This window comes from Balaenoptera acutorostrata, chromosome 1 (assembly GCF_949987535.1).
Source record: "Balaenoptera acutorostrata chromosome 1, mBalAcu1.1, whole genome shotgun sequence".
Lineage (NCBI taxonomy): Eukaryota > Metazoa > Chordata > Mammalia > Artiodactyla > Balaenopteridae > Balaenoptera > Balaenoptera acutorostrata.
In genome coordinates this window covers 31,011,820-31,033,540 of record NC_080064.1, presented here as the reverse complement: position 1 = coordinate 31,033,540, position 21,721 = coordinate 31,011,820, and the positions used below count along the sequence as shown (strand labels likewise).

Below are 21,721 nucleotides of genomic sequence, written 5' to 3'. Positions count from 1 at the left end.
TATACCACCCCATGCCACCCCCCTCCCCGCCCATTCCCCACATACTGTGGAGGGGAGAGAGAGTAAAGCAGAGAGGGCCCAAGAGTTGCCCTGAAGGTCATCTTGCACGTCAGCACAGGGATGGGCCCCAGAGCCCCTTGCGCCCTGGCTCCCAGCCTGGACCACAACACAGGCTCCATTGACTCCTGGGCACCCTCTTTCCCAAGATGCACGCAAAGCTGTGGGCTCGTGGTTCCGGCCAACGGGCCCCTGAGTCCCACAAGGCTCCATGGGGCCTAGCCCCACAGGACTCGCCCAGGAAAAGAGGCCAGAGCTGGCTGGGTGGACGGTGTGGGTGGAGGCAGCTGCCAAGGGCTGGCAGGAGAGAGGGAGACGGAAGGGATGGACACTGCACCTACACAGAATCTCTTCGATCCAGGCTAATGACCCTCATTGCCAACCCCTAGGCACTGCCCTACCCAGCCCAGAGTGGAGTCAAAGATCCCCAGTGCCTCCTCTACCCACCCCCCCTAATCCCTGCTGACTCCTTGCAAAAACAGGGACCTCTGCCCCAACACTGAGACTAAACCTAGGGCAAAGCCACCCTGGCCCACCCTCTGTCTCCTACAAGGGAAGTCAGGTGGAGAAGGATGGTTGTGTCTGCGGGAGGGGGATCGGAGGAAAGCTGGGCTCCTGTAAGGGGAGGGCTGCCCCAGCAGGATGACAGAGAGATGATTAAACCCACAGAGAAGATTGATAAGAGAGCTAAACAGCTGCAGCTCTGCAAGGTGGGCTGGGGACAAATCTCATCTTGTCCTGGCGGCACTCTAGGGGGGCTGGGGCAGCCTGGCTGAGCTCGTGACCTACACATGCTCACCCGGCAGAGATTGGGGCGGGGGAGGGCTGCTCCCACCTTCTTCCCCCACCCCCAGGCCTCTGATGGTGACTTCCAGAGCCCAGCCCTCACTCCTGCCGGCCCGGAGCTCGGCCCCCACTCCACACCCCCCTGCACTTAGGCAGCGCGCCCCTTCTCACAGGTGCCCCCTTCACCCACAGCATCTCTGCCACAGCTCTCACTCTCGTTATTATTAGATGTGATTTACAGCGGAAACGCTGAGTCAGACAAACCAAGACTCCCCAGGCAGAGGCAGTGGGAGAGGAGAGTCCAGGGGAGGTGGCCCTCTTGAGGCAGGGTTCTCGGAAGAAAGTGAGGAGATGGGGGTCCGGGATGAGCTGGAGGGTCATCTCTCCTGTTTCTCCTGTTTGTTCCAGGCCCAGGATCCTCACCTGGGTCTCTTGGACATTCAGACCCCTTTTCTGATCCCCACCCAGGTTTTCAGCCTCTGATCTTCCTCAACAAGTTGGAAGAGAAAAACCCAGGGATCCAGAAGTCTTGACATCAAGGTGGTTCTGCTGGGCCGTTTCCTCATACCAGGGCTCGTGGTCCAAAGATGGAGAGAGGCAGGAAAAGTGCATTGCTGGGGTCCCATCCCCCCACTCTGCAGCGGAAAACACAGGCACTGTGCGCTCGTGTGGGCGTCCGAAGGCACCAGGACACGTGGGGCACAGTTCCTGCTCCCACCTTGTGCCGAAGAGCTCTGGCGGGCAGGTCCGTCTCTGCTCCTTAGGTCTCTGACTCCCTGGCAGGGAGGAACTGGGCATTGTTGCCAAAAATAAACGTTCGCTCTCCCGCTCCCTGGCTCCCGGCTCCCGCTCATTAGGATGCGTGGCGTTTGGCTGCGGTCCCACACCTTGCAGCTCATTATAAATATGCAGTCGCTGCTGGCGCTACCCCAATCATCTCTGCAATCAGAGCTTTTAATTAGGTTAATTAAATTGTATCAAATCTCGCAGGGACGCAGTTCACTGATGCTGATGAGGCAGCCAAAACAGACCCCAGCTCCTCTGCTAATGAAGGCCGCTGCCTGCCTGCGTGGCGAGAGAGCCCGAGCGCATAATAAACAGGCGCATCCTGTGGGAGGAGCTGCTGCCCAGGCCCTGAGCTCTGGGGACCCGGCAGGGAGGGGGTCTGCCTCCAGCCCACCAGGCTCCAGCTGCAGCAGAGACTCCCGCCCCGGGAGACCTTCGCCTTCACTATAGAACTAACCGGGGCAGCTTCTAGAGCCCAGGCAGGTGGGCAGGGTCGGGGCTCTGAGCACCTGCCACCCTTACACGGCAAACCTAGGTGTGCCCCCAAGCTTCACTGGCTCCATCTGGGGTTTCCACTTTCCCTCTCCCCCAGCATGGCCCGACCAGGCCAGGACCCCATCCCCTACACACACACACACACACACACACACCCCTGCCACTGCCTCTCTGGATTGTCTTATTAGCCAGGGAGGCCAGACTGAGACTACAAGGCTCATCCAGCCACTGCTGGTCTAGTCTCCATCTGCCATGGAGGCCATCTGCCCCTGTCGGGGTGGTCTATAATGCTACCAGGCAGTAGCAGGAGGTGGTAGCACCCCTCAGTCTCCAAGTGCCAGATGGACCCTGCATCTCCCCACCTACCACTCCACCTCAAGAGCCCTCTCTGAGGGAGGGACACTTGCCCTCCGACCCCCTGGGATCAAATTAGCTAGTGATGCGAGACGGTCCCTCATTCCCTAGCCCCTGCCCGTCCTGAGACGGCTGTCCCAGTCCCCTGGCAATCCACGGCTGGCCACGGGGGGCCACAGGCTCCAGAGCTAGAGAGGGCCCTGCAAAGGTCCTCCCGTCTTTACGCAGGAAGGCAAGTGCTGCCACCTCCAAAGGGACTGTCCCCAACGCTCTGCTCAGCCTGGCTCCAACCCCCTCCTCTTAACCCCTCTGTCACTGGCCTCAGTGTCGCTGAGCAGCTGAGGAGAGAAGATGGGGAAATTTTCAGTGCTCTCGGGACATGTTGTTTCTGCTGTAGAAGCTGGTTTTTTGGCTTGGAAAGGTTTTTTTTTTCCACCCAGTAATGTGAAAACACGAAACCTGAAACCAACCCCCCCGACATTTGCCACCGCAGAGAGAAGACTTTGGGGGAACTAGGAGAGAGCTGTAAATGAGTCAGGCTGATTCAGGGCAGGGGGGGCTGCCCAGCTGCCTCCGGGGCACCAGAGTTTCATTAACACTTATGGTCTGGGCTTGACCGTCAGGTGACAGACGACAGGAGAGGAAAGGACTTCCTTCCCACCCTCAACCCCAAACAGAGCAGTCCCCAGATAAACTCCTCTTGCCGAGAAACAGCTAGGTCCTTGGCTCTGTCTTGCACCAGCCTCTACTACCACCCTCGCAGCACCACTGCCCTGACACCAGCCAGTGTGCTCCCCTCGCACAAGAGAGGAAATGGCCATGGCCATTACCAGGGCCATCGAGGGATGCAGGCAAGACTGGGCAGGGAGAACTAGACACCAACTCCAGTCAGGAGAGATACAGATTAGACAGCACTTCCCCAAAGTAATGATGGATCCAGGAATAAGGAACAGGGAGATTCCTTATAGGGAGTCTGAAGAAGCAGGAGAGATTTTTTCCCCCTGACTGGAGAAGTTAGGAAAGGAGGGCAAGCAGAAGCATGAACTGGGCAGCCTCCTGAACCTCCTAACTCTACTCACTGGACTTGGGAAAGGAGGCTCTGCCTCTTGGCGTTGCGTAGCTGCTCTGGGCTCCTTCCCTACACTTTCTGCTGAGACAGACCCAAGGGAGCTGGGCGGGAGCCCTGCCAGCAGGGAGGCCCCATGACCTGGCTGGCAAAAGAGAGCGCACCCTCCGACCCCAGGAAGCAGCTGCACAAGAAACTTGCTGCCACAGCCCCAGGACGGTATCTCAGGTCCCCCATCTCCTCTGCTCACCTGGGGCTTCAGCCCACCCTTCCTCAACACCCCGTGCATAAGGCGGCTCTGTGAACCAATGCTGGGAGAGCTTGAGGAGGGAGGGAGGCCAGCACCATTCACCCACTCGCCTGTCTGTCTCAAGTCCCAACAGGCCCCAGCCTCACCGGCCTCCACAGGCAGGCAGGGCGAGTCTGCATCTGCTGGCTGCCTCCCCTGCTGGAGGCCGTGCAGCTCTTAATTGTTTGCTGCCGCACAGCCAGCGGCATGGGGAGAGAGCAAGCCGTTAACAGACACTCAGAACTGCACGTGGGGAGACCCCACCGTGTCTCAGTGGAACCACCCTCTGGACGACCTGGGGCTCCAACACAGGCTTCCTCCATGGTCCTCACTAGAAAGGTGAAGGGAAAGCCCTTCCCTGCCCAGTCCTTTGGGGGCCACACTTATGCTAGGGGAGCAGGGATGGAGAAAATATTTTTTCACAAGAGCTCTACCATGTGGCATTAAATCCAATAAACAAACGCACACTAAGCACCTATGGAGTACTGGGCACTTTCGACAGCAGCACCCTGAGAGCTAACCCCAGCGAAGGGGCAGCAGCTCCACCTACTGGGCCCTTTCCCACCCTGTCGCCAGGAATCAGTTCAGTAAAAGATTTTATTCAAAAATACAGGGCTTCCCTGGTGGCACAGTGGCTAAGAATCTGCCTGCCAATGCAGGGGACACAGGTTCAAGCCCTGGTCCGGGAAGATCCCACATGCCGCGGAGCAGCTAAGCCCACGCGCCGCCAACTAGTGAGCCTGCGCTCTAGAGCCCGCGAGCCACGACTACTGAGCCCACACGCCTAGAGCCCGTGCTCCGCAACAAGACAAGCCACCGCAATGAGAAGCCCGCGCACCACAGCGAAGAGTAGCCCCTGCTCACTGCAACTAGGGAAAGCCCGTGCTCGGCAACAAAGACCCAACGCAGCCAAAAATAAATAAATAAAATAAATTAATTTAAAAAAAATACAGTAAGGCCTAACAGTCTCCTGCTTCAATCAGAAGGGCCCTAAGAGGTGGCAGTGGACCATGACTAAGCCAGGGTGGTTGGTTCTCTGCTGGAGAGACCTGGGGCTTCCATGTCACCTGGGCAGCTGCTGCTTTGGAGACTTGGATTGTACCAACCTGAACAACACGTGTCCTGCCAAGAAAAATGTTCTCCACCTCTGCAAGCTGCCACATTCCCCCTGGCACAGCCACAGCAGGGTGCCACCAACAGCCCAAAGCACCCCTGGACCTGGAGGGGTGGATCCAAAAGAAACAACAGTCTCTTTCCCAAGCAAGGAGCCAGAAGTCTGAGGTTCCAATGGGCACTAAAATGTCAAAGCCCTTGGCCTATTTTCAGGACCCATGAGGCTGGAGCCTCTTAGGTTAAACACAGGGGCAGCCAACCTCTTCCCTTAGAATCCTCGGGCCTCGGAGACAGCCTTCAGTTTAAGAGCAGCTCAGGACCCCTAGCTTTATTCCCTTGCAGTGAGTTGCTCTGATCACTTCTACCCTGGAACTTCATACTCAGAGAAGATGGACCTTCCTGCTCCATTTGGCCTGTGCACCTACATAGCATTTGAGGACTTGTGAGTGTGTAATCTGCGTACATGAAACCCTAGTGGTGAGTTCGTGCACACACCTGTGTTTATGAAGCCCTGTGCATCTACTACCCTGAGAGCCTATGAAGAGTGTGCACCTTTGTGTGGGCGTGTGCTTCACCAGAAGGCACTTAGGTATCCCTCCACCCTCCTCCCACCTTCCTCCCCAGCGGGGGCAAGGGAACCACACCAGCAGTATCAAGCAAGCTCTTCTGTCCCAGGAACGGACTGCTGCTTGATCTGTTTGCTCCTCTGTCCAACACCCATGTGATGAGTCCCTTTCCTGACTCAGGTCTCAAGTCTCCAGACGCCTCTGTCATAAGACTGTCAACATTTACTTAGCTCAGCACCTTCCCAGACTGGGAAGCACTTCCTTCCTGAAGGCGAAAGCTGCTAGCTTCTAGTCCCCTGGCCCTCCCTCCTGCTTTCCGGGGCTCCCAGATCCGAATCCCACTGAGTACATCCTTAGGAAACAGGCTTTCATTTCAGGCTTTGTATAAGAACATGATAGTCGTAGGAATTTATTAAGTTTGAATAATTTTTCTTTTTAACTACCCGCAGAAGGGTGTTGCTCTTCCCCCTCCAGGGGGTGAGGTGTAAGCAAGCCTCCCAGAATCCTGCTCCTCCCACATCTGCTCTAAGCACGCTCAGCCCTGTCCTGACTGGCCTCGGCCTCCCAGCCCTATGTGGGCAGGTAAGGGAAGGGTGAGACTCTGGGAGGCCTACGTGTCTGCCGTGCACACGCTGGGGTATCTATTTCCAGGGTGAAGGCCTGTACCAAGCCATTTATAGCCTTGGAATCAAGAGCTGGCCAGGAGGGCAGGAACAGAGAGCCAGGTCTGCTCTGATCTGAGCTTCATCAATAAAGAAGAGGTGCCCCTGAGAGTTCCTAATTCCAAGGGTTTCTATCTGCAGCTGTAAAGTGTAAAAGAAAAAAAGTCCTTCCTGGCTAACTTATGCAGCCACCTGAATATCCAATAAATTAAGAATGAATGAGGGTAAAATCAGTCTATCCATGGGTTAAAACATTATGCAAACATTAGAAATATTTACTTTAGTCTTTACTATGAGCATATATTACTTTAAAAAATTTAATGATGTAACAAAATGGAAAAGAGCTAATGATTTAATAGTAAGTGAAAAAAGTACGCCATAAAGGTGTTTAATTACAACTACAAAACACAAAAACCAGTGCCAACCTCTATAAAATGGAGGAAATCAACCAGAATGCTCTGATAGTCGTTCCCCTCCATTCCCTAACCTCCTAGCGTAGTTAAGTACGCAACAGTTATCTGTTGTTCTTGAATAAGCATTGGGATTAGAGACGAACTCATTTGCTTTCCAAATCTGCTATATAAAAGATTATGTAACTTTTATAATGAAAAAAAATGGAAGTATATAAAAATAAGACTGATTTCAGGGAATTCCTTGGTGGTCCAGTGACTGGGACTTGGTGCTTCCACTGCCTTGGGCCTGGGATCCTGCAGGCTTCGTGCAGGGGCCAAAAAAAAAAGACTGCTTTCAACAATTCAACAACCCACAAACAATTTAGACGGGGGAAGGGGCTTTAACACTGTTCACATCAAATGTCAGATCTATAATAAATTATGGTTATAAACAGGAAAACCAAGTCACTTAGACCAGTGGAATCTGAAGTTACTGGAAAAAAAAACATAAACTCTTCCACATGGAATGACAAGGCTTATCGATAACACTTCAACGTTTTCGACGACTCTCAAATTTGTAAATAGCTGGGGAGTTGACTGTTTCTTTCTTCACCTTCACCTTCTGAGTTTTATCCTACAAAAGAGTAAAAAGTTACCAGTAAATAGTAGGAGAGGTCTGTGTAAAACAGAAAGTTTAATAAACCTATTAGAAAGCCCCTAATTCAGCCTGTCTCAATGTTCAAGAGAGACAAAGCCCTTTGTCCTAAGGCATCCCTGACACAATGAGTCAAGTTCTCCCCTGGGCATCTATAATGAGGCTGGCTGTGCAGAAGTTCTTGTGAAAATTGAGAAGGTACTCAAATCATTATTTTGTAGGGCTTCTTCTCTTACGGAACCCCAGTTGAGAAAGGCAGACCAAAATGATCTGCAAAGCTGAAAAATTTGACATTTAGAGGAATGATAATATTAAAGGGGCATCTTATATTCCTTAGCTCTGCTATTTAACTACACAATGTTGTCTATTTTTAAACACCAGTGAGTGGCACGCACTGTTTTATTAACCTGTTTAAATGTTACAGATAGCTGCTCATAAGCTATAAAGTTCATATGCCACCCGATCCTACCCTTTGCTGTTCCAAAGCACTGACTAATAAGCAAGCCCCTTATTACCTTCTTAATCAAGGAACATTTCAACACTGTCAGAGTAACAGACACTGGCTCAAACCACTGCCCCTGAGGAGCAGACATTTTCACTGGGTTGGTTTACACACAACTGAAATCCAGTCTCAGTTTAGAACTTTACAAGGAAAAAAATAACATAAAATAAAATGAAGGCCTAAGGCTCTCTCTCCTCACCAGAAGATCTTTGCGAGTCTGAATTTTCTGTGCAATAACAAACAATTTCTTCTCGCGCTCAATCCGCTGTGTCAGGCAGTTATACTGCTTTTGCCTCTCTTTCGCTATTTGCTGCAGAAGAAACACACATTTTTCAGTAAAACAATTAACAGGATAAAAATGAGTAAGAAACTCTTTCTTAATCCACTTGGGCCCAAACGCATAAATGGTTTCATCAATTCCCTCCTTACTCCAGAATCAACATAACAAGAGACTCTGAAGTTGGCCATTTTACGAACACCACATTCCAGAGCTCCATGGAACCTTGGAGACTTGCCCATGGACACAAGGTTCACCTGGAGCAGAATCAGAACTGCGCCTCGAGTCTCACAGATCCCAGGAATCTTTCCACTACTACACTGAGCTGTCTGAGCGTCCCGGTTACCTAACGTGCAGGAATGAACCAGTGCTGGAAACCCTACACAATGAGTAGAGAAGCAGAGAAGGGCCACCGGGCAGTGTGCTGGCGTCAGAACCGCGGAACTCAGAAAGCAGAAGGACTCTGTCAGTGGAAGCTGACCTGAAAATTCTCACTGCTGATGACCCCTCAAAGACCAATGGTCCTTCAGTGTGGGGGGATCACAGACCTCTGAGAAACTGATGAAAGCTTTGGATTCTTTCTTGACATAAATGCATATATGTATTTGTACAAATTCATACAAACGTATATACCCAGTCACACAAAATTTCAAGGTGGAAAGGTGTTCATAGACTTCCTAAAGCCCATTCGTGGATTGCCCACCCCCTCCAAGTTACAGACTAAAAATTCCCTTGCAAGCCACCCACCAGCAGTCTCTTAACAAAAATAATTTTGCTTTAAACAAGACAGTCAAAAGAAACAACACCACTAGACAAAAAGGGCAATCCAAACCTTCCCAACTTTTCAAAAGGTAAGATGGTGAACCATTCTACACAGGACTTTGGAATACCAATCTCTTTCGGGACTACTGCGATACCTGAGAAGTGTCAGCGACACAGCTAACTGAAAATACAACTACGTGACCAAGAGGGTTATCACTAGAACACCAGTCAGCCGGCTCCTCGGCTGGAAGTGTTAGCTACACAGAGGGGAATATTACTGGGCCTCAGATTTAAACAATTCACCAATTCTAGCATAGTCTCACAGCAGTGGTTTCAGACAGCTTTTGTTTTCACTTTATTGCACAGACTGTTGATTTATGGGATTACCCAATATAATCAAACTAATTAGGGGCATTTATATTACTAAAGCAAGTTTAGCTGCCTCTGAGCTAGAGAAGCTGCTGTGAAATTAAACAAAGTTGATGCGGTGTAAATGATTCAAATCAAAACAGAACAGCTGTCTGCCTGAAACACATTGACAGCATTTTTTTAAATGAATCAGTCAGAAGTGAGAGTTCAACTCCAGAAGACTTGGAGAAAAAGCATGTCTTCTGCACAAACCCAGTTACAGTGATGGAAAGCACCGTAAGGACAAGTCAATACAAAATTTGGGGTACAAATGCAGAACATGAAAGACCTTCTGATATGCATATTCACTGTTAAAGGTTTAATATCAAAGTATACCAAATCCCTTCATCTTCAGTGTCCCCTCCTTTCTCTTCAAAGTATACCAAATCCCTTCATCTTCAGTGTCCCCTCCTTTCTCTGCCTTTCAAAACTGTTGGCACCTGTTACAAGCATTGAACGCAAAAAAGCCCAGGGTCAGAGGTAGGATTCAAATGCAGACCTAGGGAATCCCCTGGCGGTCCAGAGGTTAGGACTCGGTGCTTTGCCGGGGCCCGGGTTCAATCCATGGTCAGGGAACTAAGATCCCGCAAGCCTCGCAGCATGGCCAAAAAAAAAAAAAACCAAAACAAATGCAGACCTAAAGGCCAGAATGTAAGCTCCTGACCACTATGCTACACGTCCTCTAATCTTAGAAACTAAGGAACCCTCCTCCACTTCCATTCCCATCACCAAATCTTCCTTCCACTTCTCTAAGAGAACTTGGTAAGTTTTCAAAAATAATCATCTTAAATGCAGTAGGGGGAAAAAAAAAAAAGAACCTAGATTCCCGTAAACTCAGACCTGAAGAAAAATGGAGAAAATTACCTTAAGTCGAGTCTGATTGTTAACTCCTTTCACTTTCTCCTTCTGCAAGGTCTCTATCGTAGGTCTGTTAAAGACTCTGTCGACTAGTTCTGGGGCTGTTCGCAGGTGAGTTGCAATATCAAACTGTTCGACTAAAAGTCAAGACAATCCTTAAGGTGCTGTCTCTAACACCAAACAACACAGACCAATATGCTAGACTGTCCCAGAAACTTTCAAACATTTCATACCTTCCTTTTTGGTGTCAAAAAAAAACACATGCTTCTTCTGTTGCTTCCCCTGGAAATCCAGCAGATGGAGCTCTGATTTTAGTCTTTCAATTTTCTAGGATACAGAATATGGTCTCATTTTATATTGGGTTCTTCTAGGGTATCAGAAATGAATTTGCACAAGTTTAGACCATTCCACATCATTATCACCAGCCAGCAAAGAATTTGCTTCATTCTTTTAAAAGAAAGGACCACTAAAATTTATCAAGCACCAGCCACATGTCAGGTAGGGGGCTAGCTAGGCACTACACAAAACTCATTTAATCCTTACAACAATCCTATGAGATAGAAATGTGGAAACAGCCCCAGAGAAGCTAATTTGTCCATAATCATGGGGCTAATGAATGGCAGAGCCAGAGTTTAAACCTAAGTCTGTCTCAAACTTGACCTCTTTCCACTCCACCATGCTGACTATACTTTTAAACCATTATCATAATTAAGTGTACTTTAAGATTGGAAATGCCAGAAGAAATCAACTTACAACTCGAGATCAATGGATTTCTATTTCTCTTCTTAACCAACAAAAACATATCAGAATAAAGAGTTTTAGTTGTTACCTTAGCTTCTGCAACCCTTTTCATTTCTATATATTTGACATCCTGAGTTCTCATCAGTTTCAGCTGTTCTGGAGTTACTTCTTCCTTAGTCTCCTTAATAACATGAACTCCATCCTAAAATCCAAATTTAAAAGATACGTTTCCTATTAGATTAAAATCATTAATAACTTGTTGGCATAGTTCGTGGCTGGAACAAAGACAACCAAAGGCTACATACAACAGCAACACAATGAACCAGGCCCCCAAGACACACATTCAATTCAGCACCTCCAATCACCCTCTCAGAATAGCTCCAGGCATCAGACAACTCCAAACGCATGCTGCTCATGAAGGGGCAGCTCTGCCTTGCATAATGACCAGGAGCACCTGACCAACTGGAGAAGAGCTAAAAAAAAGCCCAGGATCCTAGCTATCCATCTCCTCCCTCATCCTTATTTTCCTTGTTGAGTTGGAACTCAAAACACCAACTGAGGGACTGCCCTGGCAGTCCAGTGATTAAGACTCTGTGCTTCCACTGCAGGGGGCATGGGTTCCCTAACCCTTAGTTAGGGTACTAAGATCCCACACACCATATGGCATTGCAGGGGAAAAAAAAAAACCAACTGATCCATTAGGCACCCACCTGGAGTTTAACCCGAGTCATTTTATAGTAGAATTCATCTGGATTTTTTTCAAGAGCCTTCTTCCGGAGAGCTCTAAGGTATTTTTGCTTTTTCCGGTAGTCACTGAAAAGCAGGTTAAACAAGGTTCATGGCAAAAAAGAAAAAAAAAAAAAACACAACAAGCAAACTTTACAAGCATCTAATGATACATACAAAATGAAACTCAAAAAAGCCAAAGGAGTGACTACATTCGACCCACACTCCAATGTCACACTCCAATGTCAGATGTTGAGCTCATCTCTTTGTGGGTCCTCTCCTATCACTGTTCTACCTGAAATTAACAGTCCCCATTTCATGTAAGTTTTACTGCCATCTACATCATTACAAGGAGAGACCCAACAAAGCACAGATTACAACTCCTCAGATGGGGTTCTGATGCAAGCTTGGGCACCAAGTGACCAAATAAGATTCAGAAACTACACGTTGTAGTATAGCATAGTGACTAGAATCGTGGACTCTGGAGCCAGACTGTCTGGGTTGAAATCTTGACTCCACCACTTCTGGCTGAGTAATCTTGGATAAATTAGTTAACCACTCTGCATCCCAATTTAATCTGTGAAATGGGTGTGATAATAATAGTATCCCCAAAGATTGCTGGAATAAATGCATGTAAAAATGGCAACTCTCTTAGAACACTGCCTGGCCTAATAACAGCACTCAGTTATTATTATTTGCCTGAAAAACTCTGGGACCCAGAGCAATCCACTTAATCCATCACCAGCTGCTCTGGGGGCATAAAAAGGACCTCAGCTGACATGCATGGCTAACAAATAATTATAAAATATTTTGTAAATAAAGTGCTAAAGACGAAGAAGAATAGGGATAATTGTTTTATAAAATATTTTCAAAGTTCATTATCACCCACACTCAGTCCCATGAATCCATCTTTCACATGTCTTCATTCCACACCACACATGGTGATGTAAGAGACTCAACAACTGGAATGTTAGATTCTATCTTGAACTTCAGGAAAAGGGAGAGAAAAAAGATTCGGCTTTTAGCTCAAACACCAAGGCAGAAGCAAACCAAAGCCACTCTGAGAAAATGATCTGGAACAACATAATTAAAAAAATTCTCAATGCAACTACAGTTAAATAAATAACGCTCTGCCTAAACAAAGAGAGAAGTTTAGGGTTGCAGAAAAGTATCTGACAGGCTGCCAGAGCTTTGGCCATTTTATCAATGGCAGGAAATCATCCCCTGCTGGACACTCAGGCAATTCAGCTGTAGTACAGGGAGGCTGTAAGCTTTTCTGGCAGCACCGCTCCCAGAAAGACTGTACTCACTCTGCACGAAGTTTGTAATCTTTCTTTTTCTCCAGCAGGCCCAGATGTTTTCGAAAGCTGGGCTAGAAGACAAAAGGAAAAAAAGAGTGCCTTAGTTTCCTCAGCAAACACATACCCGAATCAACAGGACACCTGACAGGAACAAGAATCTCTGGAGCGTTCAGTAAATCCATGTCCTGGCAGCCAATGTGCTATCCTGTTCCCTCCCCTCCCCCAACTGGGCACTGCCCAAGGGTGAGAGGCCATGCAGGCGCCAGAGAGGTCACAAGTATGGCCATAGTAGGCTTCTTGGCCTATTAAGGACAGAGAAAGGCAACAATGACTCGGCACTAAGAAAGCAGTTGCCAGTTGTACTAAAATTACTACAGACTTAATCCAAGGGTTTATAGAATACTATGAAGGGAAAACATAGTAACATGGAAGCAACTGTGGTTAAGAGAGCTAAATTTAGAGTCTGAAGAACTGGGTTCAAATCCAAGCTTTACCTCTTAACAATCTGTGACTCTGGGCACTTCACTTAACACCTCTGAGCTCCTGTTTCCTAGCTATAAAATAAAAACAATAAGACCTACTTCTCACGACTATCCTGAAGATTTAATGAGCCTCTGTAAGTGGTAGTTGCCCGCACACAGCCTGGCACATAGCAGGTGCCCAGCATATGTGTACTGTTATTATTCTAACTTCGGTACTAAGCATGAGAGTATGATAGAAAATACTTTCTCTGATACAGAACTTGGATAGCATGAAGGTACAAGGATTAAATCTTGCTATTATCTTTCTACAAGCTACCACTCCTTGAGCACTTAACCTATGGCAAGGTCAGTGCTAGATGCTTTTGCCTACACATCATCATAATAGGCCACATTTATTAAGAATTACCGTTACATTTTGGGCAAATCTGAGAATATAAAATTAAAAGAAAGAAAAGAAAATCACTATAAAGAATTTGTATGGGGACTTCCTGGTGGCGCAGTGGTTAAGAATCCGCCTGCCAATGCAGGGGACATGCGTTCGATCCCTGGTCCGGGAAGATCCCACATGCCGCAGAGCAACTAAGCCCATGCGCCACAACTACTGAGCCTGCGCTCTAGAGCCCACAAGCCACAACTACTGAGCCCACGTGCCTAGAGCCCATGCTCCGCAACAAGAGAATCCACCACAATGAGAAGCCCCCGCATCACAACGAAGAGTAGCCCTCACTCACTGCAACTAGAGAAAGCCTGCGCACAGCAATGAAGACCCTACACTTCCAAAAATTTTTAAAAATTAAAATAAAAGAATTTGTATGTACTTTTACGTTGCTTTGTAAAATCTAGGAGTTTTGACATTCCCAGAAGGTAAAAAAAATGCCTGTTCTCTTGTTAGGATGAATATGTAACATGAGTAAATAAAATTTTTATCAAGGTGAAAAAATAAAAAGAAATACTGTTACCAAGCAATCTGTTATGCTCATTACACACATGTCATTTATCCCCAAACAATCATGGAAAGTGGATAAAGCAGGCACCACTACTGTTATCCCAATTTTCCAAAAAGGGAATGAGGTTTAGAGAACTTGCCCAAGAACACAGACAGAACTAGTAAGTGGCAAAGCTAGAACGAGACCTATTCTATCTGGGGCCACAGTCTGCTCTTCCCTGCCCTCCTACACTGCATCCTCTTCCACTTTGAATAGTCTCGATGTTTGAGGCAGTACATAAACTTCTCTACTGTTTAAACTTGTATAATAACTTGAGTGGAATTTTTTTTTTTTTCTTTATTTACTTGTTGGATGCATTGGATCTTCGTCGCTGCACGCAGGCTTTCTCTAGTTGCGGCGAGCGGGGGCTACTCCGTTGTGGCGTGTGGGCTTCTCATTGCAGTGGCTTCTCTTATTGTGGAGCACGGGCTCTAGGTGCGCGGGCTTCAGTAGTTGTGGCACGCAGGCTCAGTAGTTGTGGCTCGCGGGCTCTAGGGTGCAGGCTCAGTAGTTGTGGCACGTGGACTTAGTTGCTCCGTGGCATGTGGGATCTTCCCGGACCAGGGCTCGAACCCATGTCCCCTGCCTTGGCAGGTGGATTCTTAACCATTGCACCACCAGGGAAGTCCCTGGGTGGGATTTTTAACAGTCTCCTCTCTCATCCTCTATCCTTGAAGTGATGCAAGAAATAACTCAATATTTAAAATAATACCCAAGCCCGCTCTTGATCATTACTATTTTAATTATAGCAGACAAAGAGAAGTTGACAGAGAATAAAGAAAGAAAACTCAAGGGTCAAAAGAGCAACAAAGTGAGGCAGAAATCTTGAAATTTGTCATGTCCACTTGAATGTACACCTGCCAGGAGGAAGCCTGGCATTGAATCTGAAATAGTTCACGTAATTACCCCCTCCATACCAAGTATCTTCCAGAGCTCCCCCAGTGCCTCAGTGAGGACCTATAAGATAAAGTCCAAACTTTACCCAAATAGGGAGTGCTCTCATCAATGCGTTTACCAACCTTTCCAGCATGGCCTCCTCCTCACCTCTCCCACAAAGACCCTCTATTCTCACTCAGACATGGCCATGTCATGCTCTTTGCCTCTGTCTTCTCTATGAATCCAAACCAACTACCCACAACTGTGCCTTTGGACACACTATTCAACCTCTTTAAGCATCAGATTCCTCATTTGTATTGATACAAATGAGGATAACATCTGCCTCACAGGAATGCTGTAGGATTATACAAGATAATCCTTGTACAGCATGTTGGGCTGTACCTAGCATACAGTCAGTGCTCAAAAAGTGACAGTTATGGGACTTCCCTCGTGGCACAGTGGTTAAGAATCCGCCTGCCAATGCAAGGGACATGGGTTCGAGCCCTGGTCCGGGAAGATCCCACGTGCCGCGGAGCAACTAAGCCCGTGCGCCACAACTACTGAGTCTGCGCTCTAGAGCCCGTGAGCCACAACTACTGAAGCCCGTGCGCCTAGAGCCTGTGCTCTGAAACAAGAGACGCCACCATAAAGAGAAGCCCGCGCAACACAATGAAGAGTAGCCCCCGCTCGCCGCAACTAGAGAAAGCCCGCGCTCAGCAACGAAGACCCAACACAGCCAAAAATAAATAAATAAAATAAATTTTTTTTAAAAAAGTGACAGCTATTATTATTGCCTTCCAAGTCCAACAAGTTTCACTGTGATGCTTTCTCTCATCATCTCTCCTCTTCCCACTCATGTTCCTTATTGAGCATTTTTGTTTGTTTTTTAATTTGGGTTTTCCCCCTTCCCCTTTTTTTTTTCCCCTCTCATTGGTCATTTTTTTATGTATCTCTTATAAAGTTGCTTCTTTATTCAACTTTTAGTACCCTCTGGATTCAAAACACTTGGTCTGATCCCTGGCTTTGCTGATTGCCACCTACAGCTGTATGTCTTTGGGCAAATTACTTAACCTATCTGAGCCTCAGCTTCCCCATCTGCAAATGTAAGAAAATAATAGTACCTACTTCCACACACTCTTGAGAGATAAATGAGATAATAAGGGTAAAGCATTTTGCACTTTGTCTGGCTCTGGCACACAGCAAGCACTTCTAGCTGTTATTATTTTTAGATAGATCCACACAGGGGTCCAAACAAGGTGGCAAATTATCAATACACTACTCCCAGCACACCACTGAGCATACAGCAAGTGCACAATAAATGTCTGATAAATGCTATTAAGCAGGAAGACTGAACTGTGGTTGGGAGGCCTTAGTTCCAGCCCATCCATCAGTGACACAGCTTTAGACACATCCTTCTCTTTCTCTTCCCCATCTGTAAAATGAAATTGCACCAGACATCCCTAAGGGCCTTTCTGGATCAGATATTGTGTGATTCCTGAGAACAGAAGAATAAATTGACTCTGCATATATTAAATGAATTTCCACTCAACCTCTCCACACAGACACACCCTCCACAGAAGTCTTGCAATTGTTCATTCGGTCTGAATTTGGTGTTTGTGACTGAGCAAGTCAATTCTGTTCTTTGGACCTCAGTTTCCTCATCTGTATAATGGGGCTGGCAAACACCAACATTACATGGTGAGACATAAACAAAAAGCGTACGTGGCAGATCTTCATGGACCTCAAAGCCCAGGCATGATGATGATAGCACGTTAATTAACACCAATCTCTTCGGGATCAGCCCGCATACGCAGCGGACAGAGCTGAGCATCTTTAGATGTGGATTCCAGTTCCAGCGGGGACACTTATTGGCTGTGTGAACTTTGACCTCAACTTCCCCAGAGAAGATCAAGCACTTTACACACAGTATCTCATTTAACTACTTCAATGAAACCTTGCAAGATAGCTTTGATTATCTCCCAGGAATAGGGACAGCTGTGCTCTCCTAGCGAGAACGACCACCCCCTCCTCCCCGAACCGCGAGGGTCCGCCCCAGCCACGCCTGCGTCGTCAGCATATATTTGCACGTATTTACAAGCAACATCTCCGCACAGAAAAGGCCAGGACCCGCAGCTGGGTGGGTGGGTAGGGCCGGGGCGAGAATAGCACATGGGGCCACCGGCCAGAGTTCGTGAGGCCTGTGCGGTCCTACCTGGCTTCGCTCTCGGTGTTCCCGCTGCCGCGACTTAGCCGCTTTCCGAAAAGCCGCCGCCATATCGGCTCAGTCCTGGAAAAGCTCAGTAGACAACACCGGTTCCGCACCGCCTCGTCCACTTACCCTACCGGATATAGGCCGAGCCGCCAGAAGTTTAGAAGCGCCCCCTTCCTTTCTGCAGCCTATCCAGCGCCTGCTTTTCCGGAAATACGTCATCTAGCAAAAGACGTCCACCCCAGGCTGCTTCTGGAAAGTGTAGTTCTCTAGGTCTAGCCTCGTGACTCTACAACAGCCAGTTCTTATTCGCCAGAGCCTGTCCACGTGTACGGTGAGTTCGCCTTCGTGATCCGCTCCGTTGGCACCTGGGAGCACCGTGGCTGGCACTGCCCTTGGGCTGAGCTGGGCCTGGAGTGTGCGCATGTGCAGTCAACTACAGCTCTGCTCCGTTTGTCGTATGTATGCGGTGTATTTGTATACACTGCTAGGTATAAGATAGGTAACTATTTTAGAACTGACTGTATAGCACAGGAAACTCTACTCAATGCTCTGTGGTGACCTAAATGGGAAGGAAATTCAAAAAAGAGGGGATAGGGCTTCCCTGGTGGCGCAGTGGTTGAGAATCTGCCTGCCAATGCAGGGGCCACGGGTTCAAGCCCTGGTCTGGGAAGATCCCACATGCCGCGGAGCAGCTGGGCCCGTGAGCCACAGTTACTGAGCCTGCGCGTCTGGAGCCTGTGCTCCGCAACAAGAGAGGCCGTGATAGTGAGAGGTCCGCGCACCGCGATAAAGAGTGGCCCCCGCTTGCCACAACTAGAGAAAGCCCTCGCACAGAAACGAAGACCCAACACAGCCATAAATAAATTAAATAAATAAATAAATAAATAAATAAATAAATAAATAAATAAATAAAGCATGACACAAATTAAGCAATGTGAATACCATCAAGCTTTAAAAAAAAATACTTTAAAAAAAAGGGGGGGATATATGTATATGTATAGCTAATTCACCTTGCTGTATAGCAGAAACTAACACAATATTGTAAAGCAACTGTACTCCAATTAAAAATAATAATAATTTAAAAAAAAAAAAAAAAGCTAGGGGCCCTGTGAATTTTCTGGTGCACCGGAAAGAGCACTCTATAGAGAGACAAGCATCCTTAAAACCATGTCTGGCTCTGCCATGTACTGGCTGTGTGACTTCTGACAGGTCGCTTTGATACGGACCAGGATTCCTGGCCTTCCCCAGTCAATAGAAATTGACTAGAGGCCAGATAAGGAATTCAGACAAGGCTTCATTGGGGCCCCTGCAGCTGCAGGAGGGAGCAAAAACAAGTAACAGGTTCCCTTGCTTGCTCCTGGAACGGTGGGCGTGGCAAGCTGGTTCCTTATATGGGGTGAGGGTAGGGGTGTGTCCAGGGGTCAGGCCAGAGGGGTGGCTTAGGTGTGTTCTGCCCACGCCTTTGTGGTGTTGAGTGCAGGGGCCATGCGCAGTACCCTGCTTTTGCTTCCGGCACCCGTTTTTTGCTCCTGGCTCTTCAGAAGTGGCAGTTGGGTTTTTTTTGGTCTTTTTGTATCTTTTGGTCCAGAATTTGCCCCAATGGCACATGCACACAGGTACTTGGCTTTAATGAGCATCATTTCTCTCATCCATAAAACAAGGATAATAACAGCACGCACTGCTCTCCTCATAGGGCCGTCAAGGGGCTCATAGTTGAACGGAGGAGTTATATCATGGCATTAGTTGTAAAGTTCTAAGTCCCTCACACCCTCAAGGTGTGGCTGACAGAATGAGTGTCAGAGGCAGTACAATGTAATGATTAGGACCATAAACCATGGAGGTGTGTTCTAATCCTAACTGTTACCAGCCAAGACAAAGTTAGCTTCACTGAACCTTAGTCTCGCATGTGTAAAATGGAAGTAATAATACTATACCTACAGGATTGTTGTGAGGATTAAATGAAATAATATGTTTAAAGTCCTTAATACTGTGTTCACCCATCTGCAAGTTCACGATCAATTAGAGCTATTATTGTTATTATTAGTATTACTAAACCTACCTGTAAGGATTGAGAAAGGGTTGAGCACAGCAGAACACTCCAGAGGCATTTGGCTTCTTTTCCACCACGTGAAACTAAACTTCAGCAAGTTCTGTAACTGCACCCATTTCTCATGACAGTGCTCATCTCTCCAGCTGAGGAGCTCTGGAGAAATCCTCTCCTCAGTCCCTAGAGGTGTGAATCCAGTAGGCCAGTGGGCGTGTAAAAGCTGAAAGTAGCTGAGATCTGCTATGTGAAAAGTTTTTCCCTGCCTCTGAGTCTGAGCCTTGCCCAACTAAGGCCACATGCATTAGCAAAATTCCATCTTATTTGTTACTTAACCATTGAAAGACAAGGCCCTTCGTGATCTGGCCCATGCCCACCTTTCCAGCCTCATCTCAATTAAGAAGCCCAGCCATCAGGCAGAGTGACCAGGTGGCAGCCCTAGTAGCTCCTGCCACTTCCCCTGAAGAAGGCATTGAGTGGCAGGGATACCCAGGAGAAGGCAGCTCTGCACACTGGAAGTGGGGGTGAGCCTTCAAGTCAGCCCCAGATTTGAATTGCACATCCACCACCTATCAGCTTGTGATTTAGGGCCACCTTGTCAAACTCTCTGAGCCCCGTGTACTACTCCGTAAAATAGTGATAGTAATAATAACCACCTCATGTGGCTTTTGTAAGAACTGAAGGAAGTAATGACTGCCACTTAGCATGGTGCCCTGCGTGTAGTTGGCATTTAAGCATAGGTTAGTTCTCCCTCTACTCTTCCTCCCCCACGCTCTGTAGGAGTCACTCATTTTACCCTCTGCACCCACAGACCCATTGCCAGGCTTGGGGTCACTAGGCAAGTGTTTCTGGGCAATCTGAAAGAGGGTGTCTGCTCAGCTAGGAGGCCTGCACGGGCTGTAGGCAGCCCAACGGGCAAGAGTGAGCAGTACACCAGAGAAGGAAGGCAGTTTTCTCACTGGGGGGAGGAGAGCTTGTGGTTACAAGCATCAGAGAGTGATTCAGCACCCAGAGGAAACCATGAGAGTCTTGCCAGTCGTCAGTCACCCAGGGCCTCCTTTTGTAAACACTTCCAAGGTGAGAGAACAGCTGGGAGACCCTGAACAAGATAAGGAAGGGTGGGGGCGGGGGGCCTCCAGGGTGAGGGAAGGGACAACCAGATCCCACTCACCCAAGGCCAGTCAGCCAGCGCTCAGGCTCTGCTTCCAGCCCCTGTCAGACACACCTGTTCCCTGGGAGGGGGGGAGGACTGATGGGGGACAGGAACAGGGAGTCCATGAGGCTGATCCCTAGACCTCCCTGGGGCACGTCCACCTGGGTCAACGGAAATTAGAGCACGCAGGGAAATGTGAGCCTACTGGGGAGCTGGAAATGGGGAGGGGAAAGGATACAGCACCTGCCCTACACCAGTCTCCCTCTCTCAGGCTGGGCCAAGTCAAAAGTCTCCTAACTTTTCTGGGCCTCCAGACTCCAAGTCCAAGAAGCGGAATCTTAACACTTGACCAGGAAAGAGAGTGTTAAAGTGGAGGGAGTGTCCCACATGTTGAATACCTACTGTGTGCTTTCATCCAATCCTCACAAGAATGCTGTGATACAGGGAGTCCCCCACTCTGAACAGATGACAGACTGAGGCTTCAAGAGGTTAAATGACTACAGAGGCGATAGAGCCTAATGATTAAGCTCTTTTTTTGGCATAAGGAGCTTTGACATTTGACTGTCTGGATTTGAATCCAGGCTTTTCTACTGTTAGCTGTGTCACCCTTGGCAGGTTACTTACTCTCTCTGTGCCTCCATGTTCTCATCCTTAAATCAAGGATAAAAATACATATTTCACAAAATTGTTGGAAATCAAGTGCATTAATATATGTAAAGTGCTTAGGCAGGGACTGGTGCAAAGTAAGAACTCAGGAAATATTGGCTCTTATTCAGGCTGCTCATCGGAGATTCAAGCCGTGAGTAAAACCAGAGACCCCAAATCACTTTGCTGTACAGCAGAATTAACACAACATTGTAAATCAACTGTACTTCAGTTAAAAAAAAAAAAAAAAGAGACCCCACCCCCAGCCCTACCTTTGATCCAGCACCTTCCTTACTCACTCATAACTCCTCCCTTTCTGAAGGATGCTCACCTTTGCCCTCCCCTCACCCCAGAGCAAAGCCCTTCTTGCCATCTCCTCCAGCCAGGCAGTCTTCCCTGCACTCCCCTGGGCTAGGAGTCTCCTACACGTGCAAGGCAAATTCCAGAGCAAGGCCCACCCATGGGCTGGCTGCACCCTCCCTGGGCTCCAGATAGCATGTGCCTGTGGTCCAATCTGGGGTGTGGGA

The 21,721-nt window shown here is 48.0% G+C and overlaps 1 protein-coding gene across 1 annotated transcript; it reads right to left on the bottom strand.

Annotated features, from left to right (window-relative positions):
- Positions 1-6,510: 6,510 nt before the first annotated feature.
- Positions 6,511-17,505, bottom strand: UTP11 (UTP11 small subunit processome component). Its single transcript, XM_007182559.2, has 8 exons — positions 17,353-17,505; positions 12,806-12,867; positions 11,480-11,582; positions 10,858-10,971; positions 10,262-10,355; positions 10,035-10,165; positions 7,923-8,033; positions 6,511-7,200 (listed from the first exon to the last, which is right to left on the bottom strand). Exons 1-8 carry the CDS (start codon positions 17,413-17,415, stop codon positions 7,117-7,119), a joined length of 762 nt encoding a protein of 253 aa, XP_007182621.1. The 5' UTR covers positions 17,416-17,505; the 3' UTR covers positions 6,511-7,116.
- Between the last annotated feature and the right edge of the window lie 4,216 nt (positions 17,506-21,721).